The sequence below is a fragment of the Myotis davidii genome, unplaced genomic scaffold (genome assembly GCF_000327345.1).
Source record: "Myotis davidii unplaced genomic scaffold, ASM32734v1 scaffold143, whole genome shotgun sequence".
Taxonomy (NCBI): Eukaryota; Metazoa; Chordata; class Mammalia; order Chiroptera; family Vespertilionidae; genus Myotis; species Myotis davidii.
Window position 1 is genome coordinate 1,757,038 of NW_006294876.1, and position 25,390 is coordinate 1,782,427.

General features: G+C 42.9%; 1 protein-coding gene across 1 annotated transcript in view; it reads left to right on the forward strand.

The window, feature by feature from the left end:
• The window catches only part of MYO10 (myosin X), a 210,158-nt gene that overhangs the window by 101,738 nt on the left and 83,030 nt on the right, over nucleotides 1-25,390 (forward strand). The window contains 8 exon segments of the mRNA XM_006769445.2: nucleotides 1,928-2,115; nucleotides 11,399-11,533; nucleotides 13,123-13,247; nucleotides 13,755-13,768; nucleotides 13,889-13,973; nucleotides 14,790-14,893; nucleotides 23,730-23,859; nucleotides 25,283-25,390. Of these exon segments, the coding sequence (XP_006769508.1) occupies nucleotides 1,928-2,115; nucleotides 11,399-11,533; nucleotides 13,123-13,247; nucleotides 13,755-13,768; nucleotides 13,889-13,973; nucleotides 14,790-14,893; nucleotides 23,730-23,859; nucleotides 25,283-25,390 (889 nt within the window).

Sequence of the window (25,390 nt, forward strand, 5' to 3'; positions counted from 1 at the left end):
AGTGGGTCATATGGTAATATCCCTTTTATGTTTTTAACCTTTTTTGGTTCAATATATTTCCAAAACACATTACAGACCCCCTTCCATTTGAGAACAGTTATATGGAACGTAGATCCTTTGCTTGATGTTCCTGGCAGTCACCATGAATAGAAATGATTACAAATTGCTGTAATACGGTACAGATGCTGTTCGGATGTTTCCTGCTTTCTGTCTAGTGTTTCCTGCGTTCCTCCTGCTCTGCTGCATTGCCCAGCCTTGCCGGTGAATGAGAGAGGGCTCTGCATTAGGTCGCCAGAGTTCAGATCTCACCTCTGCCACTTACTGGCTGTGTGACCGTCCATGGAATTTTCTCTCCATGCCTCAGTTTCCTCATTGGAAAAACAGGAATAGTAATACATTGAACTTTCCAGGGTTATTGTGAGTGTGAAAGGGGTCAGGCCCTCTGTATGAGTCTGCTCCAGCTGCCGTAAAGAAATATAACTGACGTGGTGGCTTAAACAACAGAAGTTGATATTCTCACAGTTCTGGAGGCTAGAAGTCCAAGATCGAGGTATCTGGCGGGGTTGATTACTTCCCAGGGCTCTCTCCTCAGCTTGCTGTGTCCTCCTCTGGCCTTTATCTGTGCGCACACATCCCTGATGCCTCTCTGTATCCAAATCTCTTTTCTTACAAGAATACCAGTCAGATTGGATTAGTGCCCACCCTAATGGTTAATTTCAACATCTCTTTAAAGGCTGTGTTTCTATATACAGTATAGTCATATTCTAAGGTGGTGGGGATTTAGGGCTTCAACATATGAGTGGGGGGGGCACGGTTCAGCCCATTGCCCCCCCTAAAGCCCTTGGCACAGCGCATGTGTGCCATAAAAGCCGGCTGATGGCCCTGCCACCTCCCCTTCTCATTTGGCTTCTTCAGTTGTGTCTGAGACTGGAAACCAGACAACCACACTTTGGTAGCATTTGCAGAAGTGCAAGCGAATGCTTATGTCCATACGGAGGGGACATGAGGTGTTCCGGTTTCATAGCTCAGTGGCCTGTCTTGGCTGCTCTGAAGATTTAGCTTAATGTCTGGCCTGGCTTTGGTTCCAGATAGGTCCGCCTGTCTGTCTGCTCAGTTCCAGGTGAGTGACAGGCACTCAGGAGCCATTGAGATTACTGATTACCTAGGATTTTCAAACTGTCTTGTTACTTTTTACACATTGAGGGTCAATACACACACCATCAAATTTACCATTTTGATTATTTCCAGTATACAGTTCAGTGCCTTAAATACATTTGCATTATAGGGGTGATCTTTGTAATTACATAAATGTCTAATCATGGGGTTGTACATCTTAAGCTAGCATAATATTGTATGTCAACTGTAATTTAAAGATTTTTTAAAAATGCATTTGAAATGTTATGCAACTGTAACCACTATCTACTTCTAGAACGCTCTCACCATCCCAAACAGAAACTCTGTACCCATTAAACCGTAACTCTCCATCCCTCCTCCCCAACCCCTCTGCCTCTCTCGTTCTTTCTTCAACCCTGCATTCATAGCAGCCACCTGAGAGGGCAGGGTCATGATGAGGACAGGGTTAGGAGGGCACGGGGACAGGGATTTGGGCCTGGGCTGGTTCACCATCTTTCTCTTGTGTTCCTTCCATAGCAAGTCGTCTTAGAAATGGCTGCATTTGTTTGTACAGAATGACTAGATTTTGTACCAAAAGTTACTGGAAAAACAAATGCAGTGGGGAGCACACATTATCTTTCCCCTAAGGGACACTCAGTGGGTTCCCTGACATGTGGCAGACCCCTCCCCCCCTTCTCCACATGGTTTGGCATAGAGCTGCATGCAGACGCCCTCTGGCCCAGCCCCAGCAGGGGTGGCGGTGCCAGCCCTCACCCACCCAGGGCTGTGTGTAACTGTGTCCCTGTCCTTGCAGACCTACATCGGCTCCATCATTGCCTCCCTGAACCCCTACAAGCCCATCGCTGGCCTGTACGAGCGCGCCACCATGGAGCGGTACAGCAAGAGCCACCTGGGGGAGCTGCCCCCGCACGTCTTCGCCGTGGCCAACGAGTGCTACCGCTGCCTGTGGAAGCGCCACGACAACCAGTGCGTCCTCATCAGGTAACCAGGGCTCTCCGCCCGCAGCGCTTTCCAAGCCGGGCCCCCACCCGTCCCCGCGGAGCACGTTCATGAGAAGCTCGTCAGCGCCTGATGTCTCAGTGAAGCTTTCCGATTGGGGTGGGGTGGCTGGTACCTACAGCTTCCAGCAGCCACGAGGCGCGCACGTTAGAGCAATTACTCCATTTGTTTCTTTTTGGAAATTTGCCTGAATTCTTCTTCAGTTTATTCCGGTTGTGAGGCCTGAGCTTCCTGCGGACGTAAGGAAGTGTTGTATAGTTCTTTAGGTGAGCAGGGCTGATATTCCAGAGTGCTAGGCAGCATGCCGCATGCCTGAGCAAGCCCCTTTTTCCTCATACAGCGTGATTGCCCTAAAGGGAATCTCCCAAATTGAAGACTTTTGGGTGGTTTTAACTGATGCTCTTAACGCGTACCTTTGAATTGGCTATAGAAAAGGGACTGCTATTATATGTTTAGGAAATGATAGGAGAGCGTGATTATTGGATTTAATTTTTTTTCGAGGAGGTAGGGTCTTGACATAACTCTTTCAGCTCAGTCTTCCTCATTGATTGAAATAAACCACCAGGAGCCCCAATGTCAAAACCTTTATTACTAGGAACTGTCTAAAAAGGAGTAAAACCTGTCTCTTAAAAAAAGCACTTCTTCATTTTTATTAACTAATTCAAAATGGCTCATCACCTATATTCTAGTGACATCTTTACTGGACCTTGTTATTAATGGTTTATATGACGATCAGCACACCCCTGGGACGTGTCCAAGGAGGACGAGCTGCATGTCACTTTCAGTGGGGTCTCCATGGAGTCCCATGCAGAGCTGCGTGCCACTTTCAGTGGGGTTTCCATGGAGTCCCAGGCATTTCATTCATTTGTCCTCCAGGCGTTCACTCATGGAGCGTGGCTGTTACTGGGGACCAGTGGTGTATAAACAGAACTGCCGGAGTGAGAGATTTTTTTGACATCTGTTTCAGATGGCTTTTTAGTCCCAACCTGTGGCAAAATAATTCTATTATTTTAAGAGGAAAGGGGTGTTTGCATTTGGGGAGGCTAACAAATAAGATCCCACCTACCCACCGGATTTCTGGTTCAGTGGGAGTCAGGCCCAGGAGACAGATGGACAGCCATATGGCCGCTGTAGACTTCCAGCCGATCAGGATCGCTAACATTGCAGCCCCAGATTAGACAAGACAGCCCACCTGGTCAGAGTCCAGGCAGGTAACTGGTGGCCGCAGTTCCCGGGGGAAACCAGTTCCAGATGGCGAGAAGCAGGCCAGCCTTCCCCCCAGTTCACCTGTCAGAGAAGCACTCCTGGTCCTGTGGGGGATGGGGTGGAGGGGTGGGGTAGGGGTTGAGGTAGGCAGACATGCTAGAGCAGGCCCTTCATGGAAACCTCAGGGAAGGGAAATGGAGGAGCCTCTAGCCAAGGATCTTTTCGAGGTGCTCACCCCACCCTGTGTGGTTCCTGAGTGGAAATGGCTAAGAAATGACAGCTGTCCTTTTCTGAAGGATTAAGTGTATTGGACGCTGTGCCAAGAGCTTTCAAAACCTGCCAACAGCCCTTTGATGTAGTGTTCAGTGTGATCTGTACACACGGAACCTACTGTCAAGGGTGTGTTCTTCTCACTGGCAGTTTTCACCCATAACTCTAGTTCTTGGCTCCTTGCTTTTGTAACAAATGGGCATGATATGAATATGAACAATAAAACAGTGCCTCCCCGGCCTACTCCTCTCTGCCTCTTTCTTTAAGGGTTGATATTCTTTTTCTCCATCACCTTACTGGTGCTAATGTGCTGGGCTGTGGAATCCACTCAGATAGAGGGAATATCAATTTATTCAGTTAAGCTAATATGAAGGGTTATAACTTGCAGTTAATGAAAATAAAGCTACTTGCTTCATATAAAAACAGAGCTTTTAAGAGTCACATTCCCAATAAAGGGGCCTGCTTTATGACTAGAAGCACTATTTCTGGGTTCTTTCAGATGACTTCACTAAAGTTCAGTAGTTGGGTTTGAGGTCACTATTTTAGCTTACAGAATCTAATTTAATAAGATTAACAGAAAGAAAGAGAACTTAATCTATTTTAAGAAGATCGAACTGTTTTCCCCACTTAGGTACCTGAATATTTGCCATTGACAATGGCTTGTGCTTATTACTTTAAGTGGGGAAAAACAAAACAAAAACAAGAGTGTGACTAATATATCACTTGCTAGACAGAGCAGCTTAGGAAAAAAGTGAAAAATCAAATGAGATCATTGTGCATTTGTGTGTGTGTGTGTGTGTGTGTGTGTGTGCAATAAAACGGAAAAGGGTTGGCATTTTCATGCCAAAGACTCTGGTCTTTAAAAGTCAGGTGGAGGGAGTGGGGGAAAGGGATTGAGGGGGAGTGGATCCCTAACAGAAAGCTCCCATTGTGTCATGCTGATGTGAAAAAAAAACTAACTGTATTTCTCTAAATTAACTCAGGAAACAGTCTTTCAAAATAGATTTCTCATTAAAATGTATTTTGGCTTTTAATAGCTCTCTCTAACATTTTTTTTTTTTAAGTGAGGGCTGGGGCTATTGGAATGAAGAGAAAATTGAGTATAAAAATAAAAATAGCAGGATACTGGAGCCCTATTTAGATTTCCTCAGGCATAGTCTGCCCCCTGGTGGCTGCTACATAAGCCTATTTAGAACTAGATAGAACTTCCTACATTAATTTTTCTCTCACTTTCTGAGCCCTCATCACTTGGCCAAGGTCCCCAGCTGGTTGGTGTCACTGCCATGTCTCTCAGCTTCTAGTTCAAGCCTCTTTTGTTGGTCTTACTTTCAGGGTCATTTACTTCTCTCGGTTAAGCATAGTTTTCACTTTTTCTGCACATTTAAATGAAGAATGCTCACGCTATGATTGTTTTAAATACATAAGTTTAGAACTTACTTGAGAATTCTTTTTTCATCTAACAGACCAGGTCAGCATTTGATCTTGGTTGACCTACTACATTCTGCGTTGACTTCAGTTTTTCATACGTTGTGTTGGGCAGGCAGAGGTTAGTTGATGATGGTCTTTTCAGTATACATGACCTTTTAAGAGGCATAGTGTAGTCAAGTCCTGTGGCCGATTCACCTTTGCCCCGGACAGCGTCTGGCAGAGGGTCCGCCTTCAACAGCTGTCAATCAAAGGATGGACAGAAGGAACAGCTGTTGGTCTAGGGCCTCTGCATCCTTTGCATATTTTGGTTTTTCCAAAGCCAAAGCACTTTCTTCTTAACTGTCGTTTAGATTCTGGAATGATAATTGGGTGTGTGGTGTTTTTCTTTCTTGTAATATATTTAGAAGTGACTGAATTGGAACAGTGAACAAAACTTGCACCTGGACCAGAAAGGTACCAACCAGAATAAGGTGCTGGGTGCTCATGTCATACCTCAGGGTCCTGTGCTAGGCTTTGGGGATTTAAAATGAAGAATACCCAATCACTGCCCTTCAGGAACCTCTACTGTGACGGGAAGAAACTGATGTAAATAATTTCCATGCAGCCTGCCAAATGCTGTAATGGAAGTAATACATGGCTGTCGGTGAAGGTGCCGAGAGAGCATTTCACAGAGAAGGTGACACGTGACCAGGTTATACAGCCAACAGAGAGGGGAGGAAGGGCACAGAAGCATTTGTAAAAACAGAGATATTTGGTCAAACAAGGATACTTGGGAAGTGGAAGGTATGCCTATAAGGCTGTGGGTTTTGCTGAGGGGCATGAAGGAGCTGGGGGAGGAAACTGATATTTGTTGAGAAGACAGGCTTGTGTGTAATCCTCAGAAAAGCCCGGGAATTTGGGGAAGCGGAGGCTCGGATTTTGAATAACTTGCTAAAGAGACCAGCTATGAACAACAGACACAGAATTTGAACTTGAGTTTCCCAGTGTTTGTTTCAGATCAGAATCCTAATTCCTGGTACAGAGTCGAACTTTTAAGGATTTTGTTCTGCTTGCTAAGATCTTTGGATTGAATCCTGTAGGCGGTGCAGAAGTTTTCTTGGTCTTCTACAAGCAAGGGAGTGGTGGGTGGATGTACACTTTGAGGAAATCATGTGAAGTGGAGAGATTTGATTGACAGGGTGGAGATGTTTTTGGATGTCAGCAAAGGGCCAGGGTGTACATATTTCAGGTTTTGTGGGTGAGACTCGCTGTTCCAACTGTTCACCTTTGCCCTTGGAGTGTGAAAGTGTTTATAGACAGTCCACAAATGAACAGCCGGGTTGTGTTCTGATAAAACTTTATTTACAAAAATGGGCAGCTGAGTAGATTTGGGGGCCACAGTTTTCGGACACACCTGCACTGGTCTGGGGGACGAGCCTGTGGGGTGGCTAAAGGGCCCCATTTGTGGCAGAGGCCCTTTCCTTCTTGTGCGGTCGGGATCCCTCCCCTGCTCCCCTGCGGACTTTGCTCCATCTCTGAAGTCTGCCTGTCCTGATGCTTTGGCTGTTTGGCATCATCATCCAAAAATTTCTAGTGTGTTCCATTAAAAAAAAATACATGCACCTTTGGTTCCACAGCCGTTACACCACATGTTCCCCCATCTCCTCCATGGGGCTCCCTCCTTGCTCAGTGGGCACGCCTCCCCTCAGTCATGTTCCACTTCTCCTCTTCCAACGCCTGCCTTTCCTCTCATGACCCACAAACTGAAACACGTCCCGCACCAGTTTCTCCTCTGAGCTCCGGACATACGTCCACGTGCCCCTGAGGTGTCATCACAGATGTTGCACAGACCTATCAGGTGGCATGTCCCACATCCATCCTCATTTTCTCCCAGAAGCCTGTTTCTCCTCTCATGCTTTGCATTCTCAGCAAGTGGACTTTCCTTTCTGGAGATCCCACTCCTGAGATCAAGAAGTCGTTCTTGGATCTAGAAAGTAAGATTACATATAGCAGCGCGTGCTGCTCTTACATGCACACTTTGATGAGTACTGACAGATGTGCACACCTGTGTCACCAACGCCCAGGTTATGCTAGCACGCTCCCGGCTCTCAGGAGTCATTCCCACGCTCCCTTACAACCAACCCTCCTGACCGGGGTCCCCAGCCCTTCTTCCTTTCTCCCTCCGCAGTCCTGGGCCTCTCACTTCTCATCTGTTCTCACATTTTTTAAAAAAAATATATTTCTTTATTGATTTCAGAGAGGAAGGGAGAAGGGGAGAGAGATAGAAACATCAATGATGAGAGAGAATCATTGATCAGCTGCCTCCTGCACACCCCCCACTGGGGATCGAGCCCACAACCCAGGCATGTGCCCTTGGCCGGAATCGAACCCGGGACCCATCAGCCCACAGGCTGACGCTCTATCCACTGAGCCAAGCCGGATAGGGCCTGTTCTCACATCTTGTTTCCCACTTCCTCCCTTGCTCCCTCCATCCCTTTTCCAGACCCTACACAGTGATTCTTTAAAACCTTGAACCTGATCATGACCTTCTCCTGCTTAAAACACCGGTCTTGTGACTTTCCATTCTGCCAGTGATAAAATTCTCAAAACATTTGATACGGCCTGCAAGGCCCACGTCAGTACTCGAAGTTATCGTTTTTTGTTTTTGTGTGTCTTTTTTTTTTTCATTTTCACTCTTATCTTTATAAAGTATAAGCTCATTTGGATTCATCTGGGCGAACGTGTTTTCGCCGAAGCCCATGTTTGTGTTTGCAATTGGGTTGGCGTCACGGGTTAGGACTCAGATTGCCCTGGGCTAAGGAGAAGAGAGTAGGACTGGAGATGTAAGTGATATGTTTGCTCCAAGTGAAGGTGAAATAACATCGTAATTGTGCAGGAGTTACTGTTTTACGTGGCTGGAATAAGGGAGGGGTGGAATAAGTGAGGCACAACTTGCCCGTGGTAGAAAGGCCTCCGCAGGCCGAAATCGAAGCAGTAGGGCAGTCAGGGTGCAAAGTGAGCAAAATGTAATGAACCAGAGGGTTCCATTAGTCTTGTTAATTTGGCTTTATTTTGGTGTATTTTCCCGTTGGCTGAAATCCTGACCCCTCCTCTCACCTTCCCATTCCCTCTCTTCATTTTCACCCAGTTAATCCCAGAGCATATTTTTGCATTTTCCCAGAGAGGTCTTTACGGAAACTTTACCCTCCATCTAAATGACTTCTCCCATCTAAGATTTCTACTTGACAGTATTAACCATCATCATTTGTGTTTCTGCTTTGAGATCATAGACAAATAGTGTCTGTGGACGTTTGGTTCATGACTGTGGCCCAGTCTGTAGGGCATAAAAGGAATGTGAATAGGCATGCAGGGGTGCTCTTCCATGGTTTCAAAGATCGTGTTGGTTTGACCCTCAGTAAATTGCCTTCATTGGGAATGGTGAAGTCCCAGGCGGGATGGGAGGTGGAGAGGAGGTTTAGAGTGAGTCCTGCCGACTGGACATTCATGTCGGCAGCCATCCAGCATGTATCTGGGTTTTAACGACTTGTCAGTTGTTTATTATTATTCATTGCCTGGTTTATGTCCTGTCCACAGTCCTGTTGACAGTAGCCACCAGTTCTCATCTCCCAGTGCAGTCCTATCAGAATTATGTGAATCGTAGATCCCAAACATGGCTTCATAGTAGAATCATCTGGAAAGCTTTTTAAAATAGGGATGAGTGAGTTCTCCCTATAGGATTGGGCGCATGCTGGGTGAACCTATGTGCAGCCAAGGTGGAGAGCCTGCAGAGCACGGTGTGAATCTCAGCTTTATTTTCCTTCCGCATTTAATCTATCCAAACAGGGGTACTTACAGGAGACACTTGCAGAAAATGTGGTCCAATGGGAAAAAAGGGGGCTGAAGATTGATGTAGGTCGATGTTGGTGACTGGTTAACGGCAGTGAGCATCCTGAGTTGTCTTCTCTGCCAAGTCTTTGCTGTCCAGTTTGAAGGATATCTTCTCCGAGATTGTATTTTCGCTGTGCTGTGTTCGTCAGGGTAGGCCGATTGCTGTACAAACAGCCCCCGGATCTCAGGGGTGTAATGTGAGCACGTGTATTTCTTGCTCATCTCCCAATCCTACGTGGGAAGCTGAGAAACTCAACTTTACTCCTTGTTACTTTGTCTTGGAGATGTGTTATCGCTGAGGGCACCTGGGTGGCAGGAGTGGCAGGTAGAGTCCAGAGGACCACGGGGGGTGTTAGCCACCAGACATGGGAGCAGCACATGTCCCTCTTGCTCAGTTGTTCGGTTGGCCAAACTCGGTCCCTGTTACTGATTGCTTTCCTTACCAAGGGAGGTGCAGATGTTGTCTGCCTCTGGGTGCCGGAGCATGGAGAGTGGGATTGGGAAACCCGTAACGTTATTTCTGCCTCACGTGTTTTGACTAGAGAACTTAAGCCTCTGAGTTTTGTTTGTTTAAACGTAATTTAATGATCAACAACCACTAGATAGGTGAGCGTATGCTTTACTATCAAAAATTACTTAAATCTCTTCTTGTAACTTTCTCTTGGGTTCTGTGTTGTTCATTTGGTGCATCCTTGCTGAATGCCTCGGGTCTGCCAGCCCCGGGCTGGGCAGGTGCCAGCTGCGGGAAGGCGAATGCTAAATCCCATGCTGGGGAGATTGTGGTTGCTGATAACAGAAAGCTTACCCACAGTTGGCTTGGCTTGCATGGCTTTTATTATCTCAGACTAGACAAGACAGGGCAGTTTCAGGGCTGCGGATTGAGCCACTCCCACTGGCTTCCACTTTCTCCAGATCAGTGTGGATTCCCAGGTTCTTGTCTGCAGCAAGCAGGGGCTGGGAGGGCCTTTCTGCTGTTCTCTTCGGTGTGCGTGCAGCCCTCCCCAGGGGCCCTCCGCACACTGCACTTTAAGCCTCTTCTGCTGAAATGCTGGCAGCTGTCCTGGTCAGCGTGCAGAGGGAATGGAATGCCTGCAACTGACCTGGACCAGTGGAGATTCCCCATGGGCCCGTGGCACCCAGCAGAGCACAGAGGCGTCATTTCTGAGTCATTTCCTCTCCTTTACCATTCACCAAGCGTTCAGCAACATTCCTCTCTTGTGATAACTTCCTGGATTTTGGCACTCAGAGAGCACTTCTTCACAACGTACATGGAGCTCATCCATTATATCGCCATCGAGCGATTATCAGCATGCCGCCTTGTGATATCGGTGGCCCTGCTGTACTGTTATTCATGTCCTGGGTTTACCTTTTTTGTAAGTTCTCTGCCTTCTTACCGCTTCTGCTCTTCCCACTGCACCAAGCACGGTGCCTTACACAAAATTAAGTTTTTCTTTCAAATCCCTTCCATCTCCATACTTTCCTTTCCGTATCCAGCCAGTCGGACTTGTCCAGGACCTACTGCTACACACCTGGGTTATGGCAACAGATCAAGATCCCTGAGGGACCCTCTCTCCTGGAGCATTAACTCCAGAGCGACTCTGATGAGCTGTCTTTGCCTTCCGTCTCACGCAGGTGCCCCTGAATGGTCAAACTCGATCCTTTGGCCCCCTCTCTCCACCGCCTCTCCTCAGTCCTGCTGACCTAACCAGAATCGCACTCCCTTGTAGATCTTACCAAGCTCATCTGACTTCTGCGCTCTTCACATTGTTGTCTAAACCCAGTCCTTCCCCTTTCCTCTTTGCCTGGCTGGTGTTTGCCAGTCCTTTAAGGCACAACTTGTACCTGACTCAGTTCTCCCATTGCCAGCCACCCCTCCACCCCCCTACCCCCCGCTGCATTGCTTTGTCCCTTTTCCTTAACTGGCATTAAAGCAGGGCCTCTCCAGGACCTTGGACTCAGACGGATCTGGTGTTAAATTCTGACTAAGCTTAGCTGCTGCCTCCCTCTTAGGACAATTATGGGAATAGAATGACTTAGTGTGGGTCGAGTACCTGAGGGTTCATTCTTCATCCCCTCCATAATATTTATGACTGATTGCATTTCTGTGCATATTTCCCTGCTTAAAATGCCCCCAGAAACATGCTGATAATGTGCTTACTCATTTAACAATGTCTTACCCAGTGCCTGCGACCAGCCTGGCACTGTTGAGGTGTCTGGGATATGCTAGTAGACCTTCCCTCCCCTGAAGGGCACCATCCATCTAATTCCCTGATTTTAGCAAAGATAGTCCTGTTGACCTCATATGCCATTTGAGGCCAGTGGGACAAAGGACTTCTCCTTTCATTCAACTCAGCTCTTGAAACAGGCATTTTGAGCTCTCTCTTTCCACCTTTCACCAGGTGTTCAGCGGATGGGTTGTAGTGACATTGGCCAAGGTGGTTTTTGTAAAAGAAATTATACTTAGAAGCACAAACTTTCACGTTTTGTCTTTCAGTGGTGAAAGCGGGGCAGGTAAAACCGAAAGCACAAAGTTGATCCTCAAGTTTTTGTCGGTCATCAGTCAACAGTCTTTGGAACTCTCTTTGAAGGAGAAGACGTCCTGTGTTGAACAAGCCATTCTTGAAAGCAGGTATTTCTTCATCATCTCTCTTGTTTCCAGCAAATAGGATTCACTTTCCTCACGGTATGGCTTTTATAAAGAAGAGTTAAAACTAGTGGGTCTGTTTTCTCTCTTTCTTGACTTCTCTTTCCTCAAGGAAAGGTCTTGACATGCACATTGCAATTTCTAGTAATCCAAGCACCAGAACCTGACCTTCCATCCTTGGGCCAGGATTGAGTTGGGGAGGCCTCCTTTTCTACTAGAGTCCTTGACCGGCTTTTTGAAGGCCTTGAACATATATAAAGCCCTTTTCTTATTATAGAGTTATTTCTGTCTCCAGCCACTGAGGGACAGGGGGCTCGGTATGGAGGCAAGTGAGCCTCTGTTCTGCATTCCGCCCTCTGGAAGTGCCACGGGAGCAAGTCGCTTATTTGTAGCTTCATGTGGCAGAAAATCACTGATCCATCCGATGGCAGTGAGCCTCATGATTTGAAAGAGGGTGGTGTGGTGAGGTATCACCTGGAATTTTCTTTAAAATATGCAGTTGCCCAGAATCTGGCTTGTGCCTTACAATATTTTAGAACCTATAGGGACTTTATAGATCCTACTAGAGGCCCAGTGCATAAAATTCATGCATGGGTAGGGTCCCTAGTGGCTGCCAGCTGCCAGCCAGGGCCTTCCTTCGATCCACACCACCCCCTGGTGGTCAGCGCACATCATAGCGAGTGATAGAACTCCCGGTCTCCCAAACTCCCCTTGGGACATGTTGCATATTAGCCTTTTATATATGTAGAAGATTATTTAGAAATTAGTTCAGGAGTCTACAAACTTAGTCCAGATCCTACAGCTGGTTTTTGGTGCTTTTTATTTATTTTTTTTCATCCAAACTTATTTTTTAAATTGTCATAAAATACACGTAACATAAAACTTCTAACCTGAAATCTTTTCCCAAGTACGGCATTAGGTACATTTACCTGGTTGTGCAGTCATTTCCACCATCCAGCTCCAGAATGTTTTTCATCTTCCACCTGCAACCTGTTTTTATAAATTAAATTTTACTGGGACCCAGACACTCATTTGTCTACGGTTCATTTTTGGCTGCTTTCACCCTATCGCGCCAGAGCTGGGTAGTTGTAATGAAGACCCCCATGGATCTTTACAGAAAAGGTTTGCTGATCCCTGACCACTTAGAGATGACCCAAAGAAGTAAATGAGTTACTCCCAAGACACAACCAATGGATAGAATTTTCAGGACGGACTTTTTCCAGTTCCTAGAATTAGAAGAGAAGCTTTTTCTGTGTAAACCCTGACTGGAGTACATGCCAGTCAGCCTAAGCTAAGTTGTGCAGGGACGAGCCATCACGACTCCTTCGCTCAGTGAAGCATCCTGGGCTCGCACAACCAGCCTGAGAGCTCTCCCTCAGGTGGGTGTTCTTGGTAAACCCATTTCAGCAAGTGTTTTGGAGACCTGGCTCTTCTGTAAAGGAACATAATCACCGTTGGTCCTTTTGATCTCAGACTTTTCTTGCACTTGTGTATTTTGACGTCTGTGGGGACTGTCTTGGCTGTTTTTTAGATCTGTCCTCATTAACACGGCTGCTGTCCTGACTTCTTTTCAGCCCCATCATGGAAGCTTTCGGCAACGCGAAGACCGTGTACAACAACAACTCCAGTCGCTTTGGGAAGTTCGTTCAGCTGAACATCTGCCAGAAGGGAAATATTCAGGGCGGGAGGATTGTAGATTGTATCCTGTTTCGTTGAGTTTTGTTTTTTTTTTTTGTCTACAGTATTTGACTCCACAAATAGAAACTGTTCTTGTCATAAGGATGGATGAAGAATATGAATGAAACATGTCTGTCTGGTTCTTTCTATCCAATTATTGCTCTGTTATTACTGTGTTTGACCTATTAATTATTCTAGGGGATAAAGAACCATTTTTATTTTGGAAATCTCTGATTTCATGTTCATAATCTGAAAAAAAATGGATTTCTGATCAAACATCAGCTGTTGTTTGAAATCAATTCTGCCCAATTGTTTGGTACATCCTAGGGTGCCATGGGTCATGTTTGAAATTGGATTTAGGTGAAATAGTCCCTGCTTTCAGGGCTTATCTTTTGGCACCGGAAGTCTCAATGGCCGAGGACTGGGGAATTGTAATTATTTGGGTAACACAGAACAGAAAATGAGAGAGTAATTAAGCAGGTCATATCCTGGTTTTGTTCCTTGACTTGCCATTGCTTTTCACATGAAGATTTATTAGAAAAAGTAAGTAGACATGATTTAAATCACGTTTGCCTTCACAATAACAATTTTCGGAAATTATTGGTTTGTGTTAATTAAGCAGGGGGAAACATCTCTGAATAGAAATCTGATTTATTTCCACAGAACCGAGTAGTAAGGCAAAATCCTCGGGAGCGGAATTACCACATATTCTATGCACTGCTGGCAGGGCTGGAGGGCAAGCAGAGAGGTGAGTCACTCATTTTCCCTTTAAAAACCATCAGGACACGAGAAGACATCTGTTTGAACTTTGTCAGTATTCCACCAATCAATTCGAAATGTGTGAGAGTATAGACAATGTTGAGTTCCTTTCAGAGCCAAATAATGTACAGAGAAAGTCATCAATAGGGAAATCTTAGGTTTTGTGTTTGTTTTTGGAATCTTGGTGCTTTTCTGATGTAAGAAGTATTTATGGAAACATTTATATATAATGTATTACAACTGGTTTTAGTTTGAAGTTACACCCGAAGAAAGCTAATTTCTGAATATTTGATTATTTTTTCTGAATATTTGATTTTTAAGAAAAAGCAGTCAAAACAGGATCCTTATCGATTTTTTTTTCAGTAACATTTTCTATCATACCATTTAGTTTCATTAGAATCTTTCTAATTTTCCCTATCTGATGATTGAGAGAGGACTTTCTCTTAATAGGGGACTACTAGCACAGAATTATTATTATTTTTTATTATATTTTTATTGATTTCAGAGAGGAAGGGCGAGGGAGAGAGAGATAGAGACATCAATGATGAGAGAGAATCATTGATCAGCTGCCTCCTGCACACCCCCCACTGGGGATTGACCCTGCAACCTGGGCATGTGCCCTTGACCAGAATCAAACCCAGGACCCTTCAGTCTGCAGGCCGATGCTCTATCCACTGAGCTAAACCGGCTAGGACAAGCACAGAATTATTTATGTACTCAATTTTAGGATCACAAAGTAAAAACTCAGATTCAGTCTTATCCTGGACAGTCAAGTACTGATGTTGTTGTTTTCTCCTTTTTGTAGAAGAATTTTATTTATCTGTACCAGAAAACTACCACTACTTGAATCAGTCCGGATGTGTAGAAGACAAGACAATCAGTGACCAGGAATCCTTTAGGGAAGTTATTGTAAGTTACTTTCTTATTTTCCCTTATTAAGAGTGACACGAAAAGAACAAATTTTATTTTCTGTTTCATATAAAACTTTTATTAAAAACAGAAATAATTATATTTGCACCACTGTCTGGGAACAGTATTTTTTTCTTTCTCAGTTTTATTTTGGCTCCCTCAATGTCTCTCGTGACGCAGATTTTCTCCATTCACAATTCATTTACTGCATTACTCTCTTTGCTGAAAGATCTTGCATTAGAATAAATTAGAAAGCTCGTTCTTATTTTTGATGAGTTGCAAAAAGACGTCTCGGGATTTTTTTCGATTATTTTTTATTTTTGCTTTCTTTTTTTAAACTTTATTTTTATTTAAGTATAGTTGATATGCAATCTATATTGGTTATATTAATTTCAGGTGTACAATATAATAATTCAATATTTTTATACTTTACACCGTGATCGCCCCACTATGTCTAGTATTCATCTGTCACTGTGTAAACTTAGCTCAATATTGTTGACTATATTCCCCTTCCTTTCACCCATCCTCCCGCCCCTTCCTTCTGGTAATTATCCCTTTGCTCTATGTTTCTGTGAGTCTATTTTTATTTTGTTCGTTTATATTGTTCTTTAGATTTCACATATAAGTGAAAAAAACATAAGATATTTGTTTTTCTTTGGATTATTTCACCAAGCATAATACCCTCTCAGCGGTTCTCAACCTGTGGGTCGCGAACAATGAAAATACATCCTGCATATCAGATATTTACATTACGATTCATAACAGTAGCAACATTACAGTTATGAAGTAGCAACGAAAATAATTTTCTGGTTGGGGGTCACCACAACATGAGGAACTGTATTAAAGAGTCGCGGCATTAGAAAGGTTGAGAACCACTGCATCCATCCATGTTGTTACAAATGGCAAGATTTCATTCTTATTGCTGTGTAATATTCCAGTGTGTGTGTGTGTGTGTGTGTACGTGTACACACACCACTTTTTCTTTATTTATTCCCCTATTACTGGACACCTACATAGCTCCCACATCTTAGCTTTTGGAAATACACCAAAAGTAAGCAGAAGGAAGTAAATAATAAAGATCAAAGCAGTAATAAATAAAATAGAAAATAAAAACAATAGAAAAGATTAATGAAACTAAGAGTTGATTCTTTGAGAGGACAAATAAAATTGACAAGCCTCTAGCAAGACTCATCAAGCAAAAAGGAGAGAATACAAATAAATAAAGTCGGAAAATGAAAGAGGAGAGATTACAGTGGGCACCACAGAAATACAAAGGATCGTTCAAGAATACTGTGAACAATGATATACCAACAGTCACAACCTAGAAGTAATGGATACTTTTTAGAAATACACAACCTTCCAAGATGAAACCAAGGAGAAACAGATTCTGAACAAACCAGTTAGTACCAGTGAAGTTGAAGCAGTCATCAAAAAACCTCCCAAAAAACGAAAGCCCAGGACCAGATGGCTTCACAGGTGAATTCTACCAAATAGAATTAGTATCTATCCTCAAACTATTTCCCCCCCCCCCAAAAAAAATGGAAGGGGAAGGAACACTTTCAAACTCATTCCTCAATGCCAACATGACTCTGATACCAGAACCAGACAGACACCACAAAGAAAGAATTACAGGCCAATATCCCTGATGAACATAGACATCAAAATTCTCAACAAAATACGTTGCTTCTTTCTTGAAGCTGCCCAACAGTGCTTCGTGATAGGACCTTGTTCCTGGTAACCGATAGACTCCTAATTATCGGAGTGGTAGTTTCACTGCAGGTGAGACTGACTAGCTGACTGGCCACTAGGGGGCACTGGCAGTGAGGCCTGCCCTCGTCCTGAGTGCCTGGAGAAGGTGCTCTGATGGCTTTCCTCTTGGGGCACCGTTTTCTGAGTCAGAACTGCTTGTTCTTGTTAGCTGCAAGCTAATTTTTGGAGCGGGTCCTAGTTTCAGTGATTGCTAGCTTTTATTTTTAAATTGTAATGATAGGTTTTGACATTTGAAATGTGGTCTTATGATGAAAGGCTTTGTCTCCTAGAAAGGAAGAAAAGTGTATACATAAATTTGGCTTTGTAAATGTACACAACAAACTTAAAAGTATTCTATTGACAGATCCTTAATACTTACTTTGCAATTACCTTTTAGTGTGGACCCGTCAGAAATGTCAAAGACAACGTAGCTGGTGATTATTGAAATCAGGAACATGTGGTTTCCTCCTCCTGGAAGTTCTAAGCAATGTTGTCGGAAAAGAAACATAAATGAGCAACTTTTCAGAAAGGAGGAAAAAATTCTTTTCTGTAAAAAATAAGATTTCTTTCTCCCTAAACTCACAAAATCATGAATTGGAGAATGGTTTTAATAATTTGTTAAACCCATAAAATATGATCCATGGCAACAAGCAAAACACATGCTCAAGTATCTATAATAATAAAAGGGTAATATGCTAATTAGATGGGACAGCCTTCCGCAGGACCTTCTGGATGAAGCTGGGGCTGCGAGGGAAGCCCGGGTCTCGTATGACAGAGGGAAGCCAGTGCCAACAGCCAGGGGAAGGAAGGCCTACTCTTGCACAGATTTCATGCATCAGGCCTCTAGTCTGTATTATAAAAGGCCTGTGGCCCTAATGCCGCAATGACCAAAGACTGGCATGGGTGGGCGGGGCCATGTGATTTCGTGTGCTGGGCTTCTAGTATTTAATAATATGGGAAAACTTGCTTATTACATAAGCAAGGAAGGTGGTATACAGCACTATAATCTATTTAAATAATAAGCATTATATATACAGGGTGGGGCAAAAGTAAGTTTACAATTGTGAGTATGTGAAACAGTTTATTTTATTATTTATTAATTATTGTATTATTTTCCACACAAACATCTGTAAACCTACATTTGCTGTACCTTGAATATAATGTATATATATAATAATTATATATGCAGAAAAATATTGGAACAAAATATACCAAAATGTCACCCATGAGGCAGAATTCCAGGATTGTGTTTATTCTTTACCAGTCTCTGTGTTACATTTTTACAACAAATATCCCAACTTTGTAATGATTATTATGATAATATTCTTAAAAGTCATATTTCTGTAATATAGGAATATAACCATACGTATCATTACCAGTACCAGCCAGCCCATCCTTCTGCCTTGGGCAGCACTCTGTTACCAGGAGTGACACAGAAATGGATAAGGAGACTCCAGACTCTCCTGGCGGGAGGTGACTTTATATGTTCAGCATATTTGAGTACCTGCTGTGTGCCGGGCGCTGGGGAGACAGAGCAAGCCAACCACATGATCCCTGCACTCTGCTGAAGATGACTGGAACAGATTATACTGTTGTTGTTTTTATGTAATTCATCTCAGTGTTTCCTTCCAACCGCAAATCCCACTTACGTTTGTATCTTCATACTCGAAATCCGTAAAGCTCCTTTTCCCAGAGGTTTGGGGATTGTAGGAAGGAAAGGGACTACATTCTGCCAGGGCTCACGGACATTTGTTAGCAGAGCTGTTAAAGTGCTAACGGAGAGAAATTATTTCTATGAATATGTATGAACATGTCACTGGTGTTCTTTTTACTTTTTATTGGTTTTTTTTTTTGAGTGAGAGAGAGAGGAACAGGGTGGGTGGGGGAGAGGATCATCGATTTATCATTCTGCTTAGTTATACATTCATTGGTTCATTCTTGTATGTGCTCTGACCTGGGGTTGAACTGGAAACCTTGGCGTATTGGGATGACGCTCTAACCCACTGAGCTATCTGGCCAGGGCTGGTGTTCCATTTTTTTAGCTTCTAAAAAAAAATTTTTTTTTTGAGAGAGAGGAACAGGGTGGGCGGGGGGAGAGAGACAGAGAGGATCATCGATTTGTCGTTCTGCTTATTTATACATTCATTGGTTCATTCTTTTTTAAAAAATATATATATTTCATTGATTTTTTACAGAGAGGAAGGGAGAGAGATAGAGAGTTAGAAACATCGATGAGAGAGAAACATCGATCAGCTGCCTCCTGCACGCCCCCCACTGGGGATGTGCCCGCAATCCAGGTGCATGCCCTTGACCGGAATCGAACCTGGGACCTTTCAGTCCACAGACCGACGCTCTATCCACTGAGCCAAACCGGTTTCGGCATTGGTTCATTCTTGTATGTGCCCTGACATGGGATTGAACTGGAAACCTTGGCGTATTGGGATGACGCTCTAACCCACTGAGCTATCTGGCCAGGGCTGGTGTTCCATTTTTTTAGCTTCTAAAAAAAAAATCCTTTTTATCAACTTTAATGTCAATATGCCTTGGCAATATACTTAGAAATTTGCTTAATTCATTGAGAATTTATGTATTTTTAAAAGTCATCATTGGCATCAACGGTGACACCATCAATATAAATAAGTACCTGTGACATTAATATAAATAAGTAAGTACTTATTGTGAGGTATCCTGAGCAATTATAAGGGGACCTAGGTTTGCTGGGGCAGGAACAGGGCCTGTTAAACTTCGTGACCATTTCTTATGCAGCCTTCCAAGTTGCCTGTTACCTGATCAGTTAGGATGGAAAGCTATTTTTTAAGTCAATAGTAACAACTAATGTATTCTGTCACCTGCATTGACCCAACAGGATAGGGGCTGATGAAATGTGTGTGAGGTAAGATGAGTCTTTGAGCTATAATCTCAGTGTTTTCTTCCTCCACAGTATTGAATGTTTTCCAGTGAGCCTAGTCATGAGCCACTCTGGGATATCCTCACCATATGGGCTCACTGGGCATATCCATGGGTGTTTAATGGTGTGAGCCCATGTATATGTATGCACAGATTCATGCCTCATGAGTCAGAGTTTAAGAAAATGTAAAGGGCTGACTTGATACCTCGATTTTACCAAGCTTGGAAACAGTCTCTTTCAGTATTGGAAAACTTGGGAATATAAGCAAATTTTATATTACTAAATAGCATATTATGGCCTTGCTGTAACATAACATTACAGAATAAGTGATTTTATTACTTATAATAATTGACCATGCCCAGAATAGCCTTCTCTTCCACCATTTCCATTGTACCATTTATTCAGGGTTCATCTGTGATCCCTTTGCCTTCTTGAATGGAGCCTTCCCACTCACAGCTGACTCCTGAGACCCTGGGCAGATCAGATGTACCTATTGGAAGTGAATTATCCTCAGTTCGCTGCTCTTCTCTATTTGTTTCTAGTGTGACACCCTCACTGCCTTCAGTCCTTCATGGTTGGGACTGTATCGCCCCTAACATCTCTCACACACACTTTCACAAGCATTTAATTTTTATGGGCTTAGTACAGACTTTATTGAAAATATGTTGTCTAACTTTGTGCCAGTTTCATAACTAAATTGCTGTTTAGTGCTTCTGAACTATACTGAGAATTTCCCAGGGTTTTTATTTTTTTTAAGTCTTGAGCCCTATTGTTGAGAAAGTAAGATAATTATAATAAACCTTAAAGTGCTACTCTTGCCTAGGGGTGGAGATTGCTACTAAAAATATCGTAAATAGGACAGTAAGAGACAATGGATGGAGCTCTGGCTAGCAATTTTGGCACTCACACCCACACGGGCGATAATTGGTTGCAACCATTAAATTACCCCATGGTGTTATTAATGCAATTACCACTTATCACCACACTCCTCACTAATTAATTCACTCAGAGTTGGACTTGAAAGTGAAGAAGTCACAAGTTTATTAATGAAGTAAGCATGCTTTATCCATCTGTTTTCGTACCTCCCTCCATTTATAATCTTTGTATGTATTCTCAGAACTTAACCAATTTTTTCATAGGGCATCTTTTGATATTTTTCATTTGACCATTTGAAATTTTCTGCTACTGTAGACAAGTTTTCAAAAATCTTGTTTCTTTTAGCTATGTTTCAAGTCCTGGTAGGTGACTTAAAGCAGTGAATATTTTCATTTCTGTGGTCATTCTAAGATGAGGTTAGAACATTTTTATAAATGAGTATTGACTATGTCTGGTAATATAAGGAAAACTTTCATCATAGAAAAGGAAAATATTAACTTTTGCACAGCATAGGTGATTTTTTTTATTATTTTGCTGATGTCTGATTTGATCCTGACCACTGTTTTAAAGTCCTGAACATAATAAATTGTTCTGTATTTCTTAGCCCTATTTCTTTGCATTTAGAATAAGTAAATTTGAATAATTATTTTTCCACAGGCCTTTTTATTGATAAACACTTGACTAATAGTTGTTTTTGCATTAAGTTTTGTTTGTACCCTGAAATGAGTCTTCTCATGCTTGATTAAATAATTCATGGTCTTTTCATTTTTTGTAATAAACTTTACTGAGCTATAATGTACATAAAATAAAACGCTCCCATGTAAAGTACGCATTTCGATGAATTTTTAACTTACACACCCATGTCCCTACAACCACAATCAACAGAAAGGACAGTTCTGTACCCCAGAAGTTCTTTGTTCTCCCACTCAGACAATCCCAGCCACCCCACCCCAGCCTGGGAAAGCACTGATCTTTCAGTCACCATACATGGCATAGATTTGTCTTTTCTAGAGTTTCGTGTAAATGAAATCACACAGAATGTATTCTCCTGTGTCTACCTTCTTTTGCTCATCCACATCCCACATAACACCATTCCTCTGCATGGTGAGTAGTATCCCATTGGGTAGAGAGCGATTTGCGTAATAGTCTCATTTTTTGTTCAGAAAGATGTCAACAACATTAAAGGACATGATACAACACAGTGTTTATGAGCATACTAACACTAACATATTTTTCATTTTTTTGTAAGTTTTCTTCCTGTCCTGATTTTATTAGTTGTGGATAAAAAAAAAAAAATGTAGTTTTTACTCTTTGAATAAAGCAAAATATAATCATGTTCCTATATGAGGTTGAGAATTTCCTTTAAAAACCATATACTATTCTAACAATGTTATTTGCTCTATTTGTTTTGCCTAATTATGGGTTAGTTAGAATTCTCTGAAAGTGTTAAGATAACACTGTAGTGACATTTTGCAAAACTTTATTATTGTCAACATTTTCCTTGGAACAAATTTTCATCATTGAAGTTATGGGAAATTACACAGGAGATTTCTTTCTCTCTCTCTTTTTTTTAAATGTTCTTGGAAAGTAATAAAGTTGGATCGATAATAAATTCCTGGACTTTGAATCTTGTTTATGCAACCCTGAGAAAATTCCTTAACCTCTCTAAACATTGTAAGAGTGTATACACATGTGGCCCAACACAGCCCTGCCACAATCTTGTTTTCCAAAAAGTTATACTCACTTATAGTACCAGTGGCCAGTGCCTAAACATCCCAGTTTCACCACTTTTAGGTCAATTCTTCAGAAATGTTTTGCTAATTTAATAGACGTGATCCCCGATTTTTTTTAATTTGTGCGTGCTTCGTTTCTATGACAGAGAATAATTTCTCTGTGGCTTTGCACTTCCTGTGTAAGAAGGGCCTATTTTATTTTTGTTGTGTGTGTATCTCCCAATATAGCTCTTGCTCCTTCCCTTGCATTTTTTTCTTTTAATTTTGTTTCCCTGTCTATTGTTTTTGCCCTTTGTTTCAACTTCATTGTTTTTTCCTTGTAAAGAAATCCTGTGTCTCACATTTTAAAATCTGCAGTTGTTTCCTTTTGCAATTTCTATTGCTTCAAAGTGGTGCATGTTTTCCTTCTCCCACGTCTCCTGTAGTCAGTGCAGTGATTTCGAATCCAAGTCCTCTTTTTTTTTGAAATATGTTTTTATTGATTTCAGAGAGAGGGAGAGAGGGATAGAAACATCAATGATGAGAGCGAGTCATTGATCGGCCGCCTCCTGCACGTCCGCGTCCCCACTGGGGATTGAGTCTGAAACCCAGGCATGTGCCCTGACTGGGAATCGAACCATGACCTCCTGGTTCGTGGGTCAGCGCTCAACCACTGAGCCACAGCGGCTGGGCCCACGTCCTCTTTGTAGGTCATTTCAGGAGTCTTCTCGCCAATTCTGTCCTCAGTTGAGGATGTGGGTGTGAGTACAGTGTTCCTGACATGAATATGGCTCCTAAATCCCAATAGAAAATAAGCAAATCTTGGATGTGATCGAGAAGACTCCTGGCTAAAGTTGTTTGGATACTTGCTGGTTTCAAACCCTTTGCATATTTAAAATACAGATGTGGACGTGTAGGTAGATGCCTGTTTATTTTTTCCCCAAACAGCATTTTGTTAGGTTCCATTTACTACGCAGAGGCCAAGATAAGACCTTAAGAACCCTTTGGAGAAATGAGAAATAGAGACGTCAGAGAATGCCCAGGGCAGATAGACCCAGATCCATTCCTAGGTCCATCAGTATCTGTTGTAAAAGGATACACAGACTCTCCCATTGTGGAGTCCCTGCCCGGTTTTATTCCACCTCCCTGGGTTCCTGCTGTGAGTAACCATGAGGACAAGCCCCAGAGTTAACCCTGCAGGACTCTAAGGAAGGCTTAGCTCCCCCAAATTGCCCCCCTACTTTCATGTGTAAGAAAATAAATGTTCCATTACGCTTTGATATCTGTAGGAGAAAAATGTAATTTTTTGTGGCATAACTAGGAGGCTTGTACATTAGGCGGACATTTATCTTTATGTCATCAATTGGGTTCTTCCTCAACATTCTACAGCTCTTATCCTCGTGTTCTTTAATGTGTATCTGTGTAAAATCTTTATCTTTAAAACTGGTCATGCATCTATTTCCTATTTTCTTGCCTTTTAGAACAATACCTGATAATTTTGTTGAGCAATGAACATTTAAAAAAATTCCTCTTTAGTATGAAGAAACAGCAACCACAACATAAACAATGAAACACGTCCCTTTTCTTCCAGACGGCAATGGACGTAATGCAGTTTAGCAAGGAGGAGGTCCGGGAGGTTTTGAGGCTGCTTGCTGGCATACTGCACCTTGGGAACATAGAATTTATCACTGCTGGTGGGGCGCAGGTTTCCTTCAAAACGGGTAAGGCCGCCCCTCCCGCCCCTGCCCCTCTTTCCTGCGTTGGCTTTTTCCTAGTAGGGAACTTAGACCTGAAATAGTTACTGTCTGGCCTTTTACGGAAGAGCTTGCTGACCCTGAAATAGCTACAGAACTCTGCTCCTCATGTGAACTGTCAGCAGATAAAGGGTCAAAACCTCTGAGACTTGGTTCCAGAATGGGAGGGTGCTTGTGTTCTTGTTCCTACTAAGAAAGAAGGAACATGGGCCCGATCGGAGGAAACACGCGTAAGGAGGATGAGTTGTAGGGAAGATGTCCTGAGTCGGGCGGAGGGTGGACATAGTTCTCCAGTTATCAAATGGTGGCGCAGTGTAATGGTGAGGCCCTTAGTTTTCAAGACAGAGGCTCCGTCCGAAGCCTGGCATGGCCTTGGGCTATTTCCTGGGTTATTTATCCCCTCAACGCCAGCAACTTCTTATTGGTAAAGTGCCTCGGAGACGTGCTGTCGAGATGGAGTGAGTTCATGCGCACATAGCTCTGTCAGTTGTCCTCTTCCTGGAGCGGTTTATGTATTTAATTTTAAACTGTTCTGATGGAAGCACTATATGAGGGCATGGAGGCTGGGAACTTAATGAGATCAAGTACCAATGGCTGTAAGGAGCCCAGTGTTGCAGGCCAGTAGTTCTGAAACGTTGGTCCCAGCACCTCGTAATCATCTTAACATGACGGAGAACCCCAAAGAGCTTCTTTTAAAAATGTGAGTCTTAAGAAAGGACACATATGTAATACCCTTTGTAATACTTTAAGCAATAAAAAAAAGAAAAAAAATGTGAGTCTTATCTATTGGTGTTTACAATATTAGGAATTAAAACAGGCATTGCAAAATGACAATAAACCCTTTGCATATTAAAATACAATATTTGTATGTAAGACTATTTTCCAAGAAAAACAAATCAGTAAGAAGAGTCACATTGTCTTATATTTTTGCAAGTTTCTTTAATATCTAATGTACAGAGGCCAGTTGGATTCTCATATCTGCTGTTGCATTTATTTTGTTCGAGATACCTCAGGTCATGTAATCCCTGGAAAAATCATCGGTATACTGGTGAGGGAATGAGAATAAAAAAGCAAATAACATCTTAGTATCATCATTGACAATAGTTAGGACTTCACAAACCTCTCACAGTGTCTTGGGAACCCCCTAATCTTGGGGTCTCTGGACTGCACTTGGGCCAAGCTCCAGGTTCTTTGCTAATAACCTAGGACTTGATAAAGGAGTGACAGACTTACAATAGAATATGTGTCCCATCACTTCTGCCTCAGGGATTCAGGGAAGCTTTCTGCTTTCCTGTGTTGCTGTGAGTGGTTAGCTCTGTACCCCGGGGTCTCTTCAGCCTGGTCCTCTTGGGGGCTGGGAGTCCACGTTCACTTTGTTCTTCATTCCCAGCCTTGGGCAGGTCTGCAGAGTTACTTGGGCTGGACCCAGCGCAGCTCACAGACGCTCTGACCCAGAGATCGATGATCCTCAGGGGGGAGGAGATCCTCACGCCGCTCA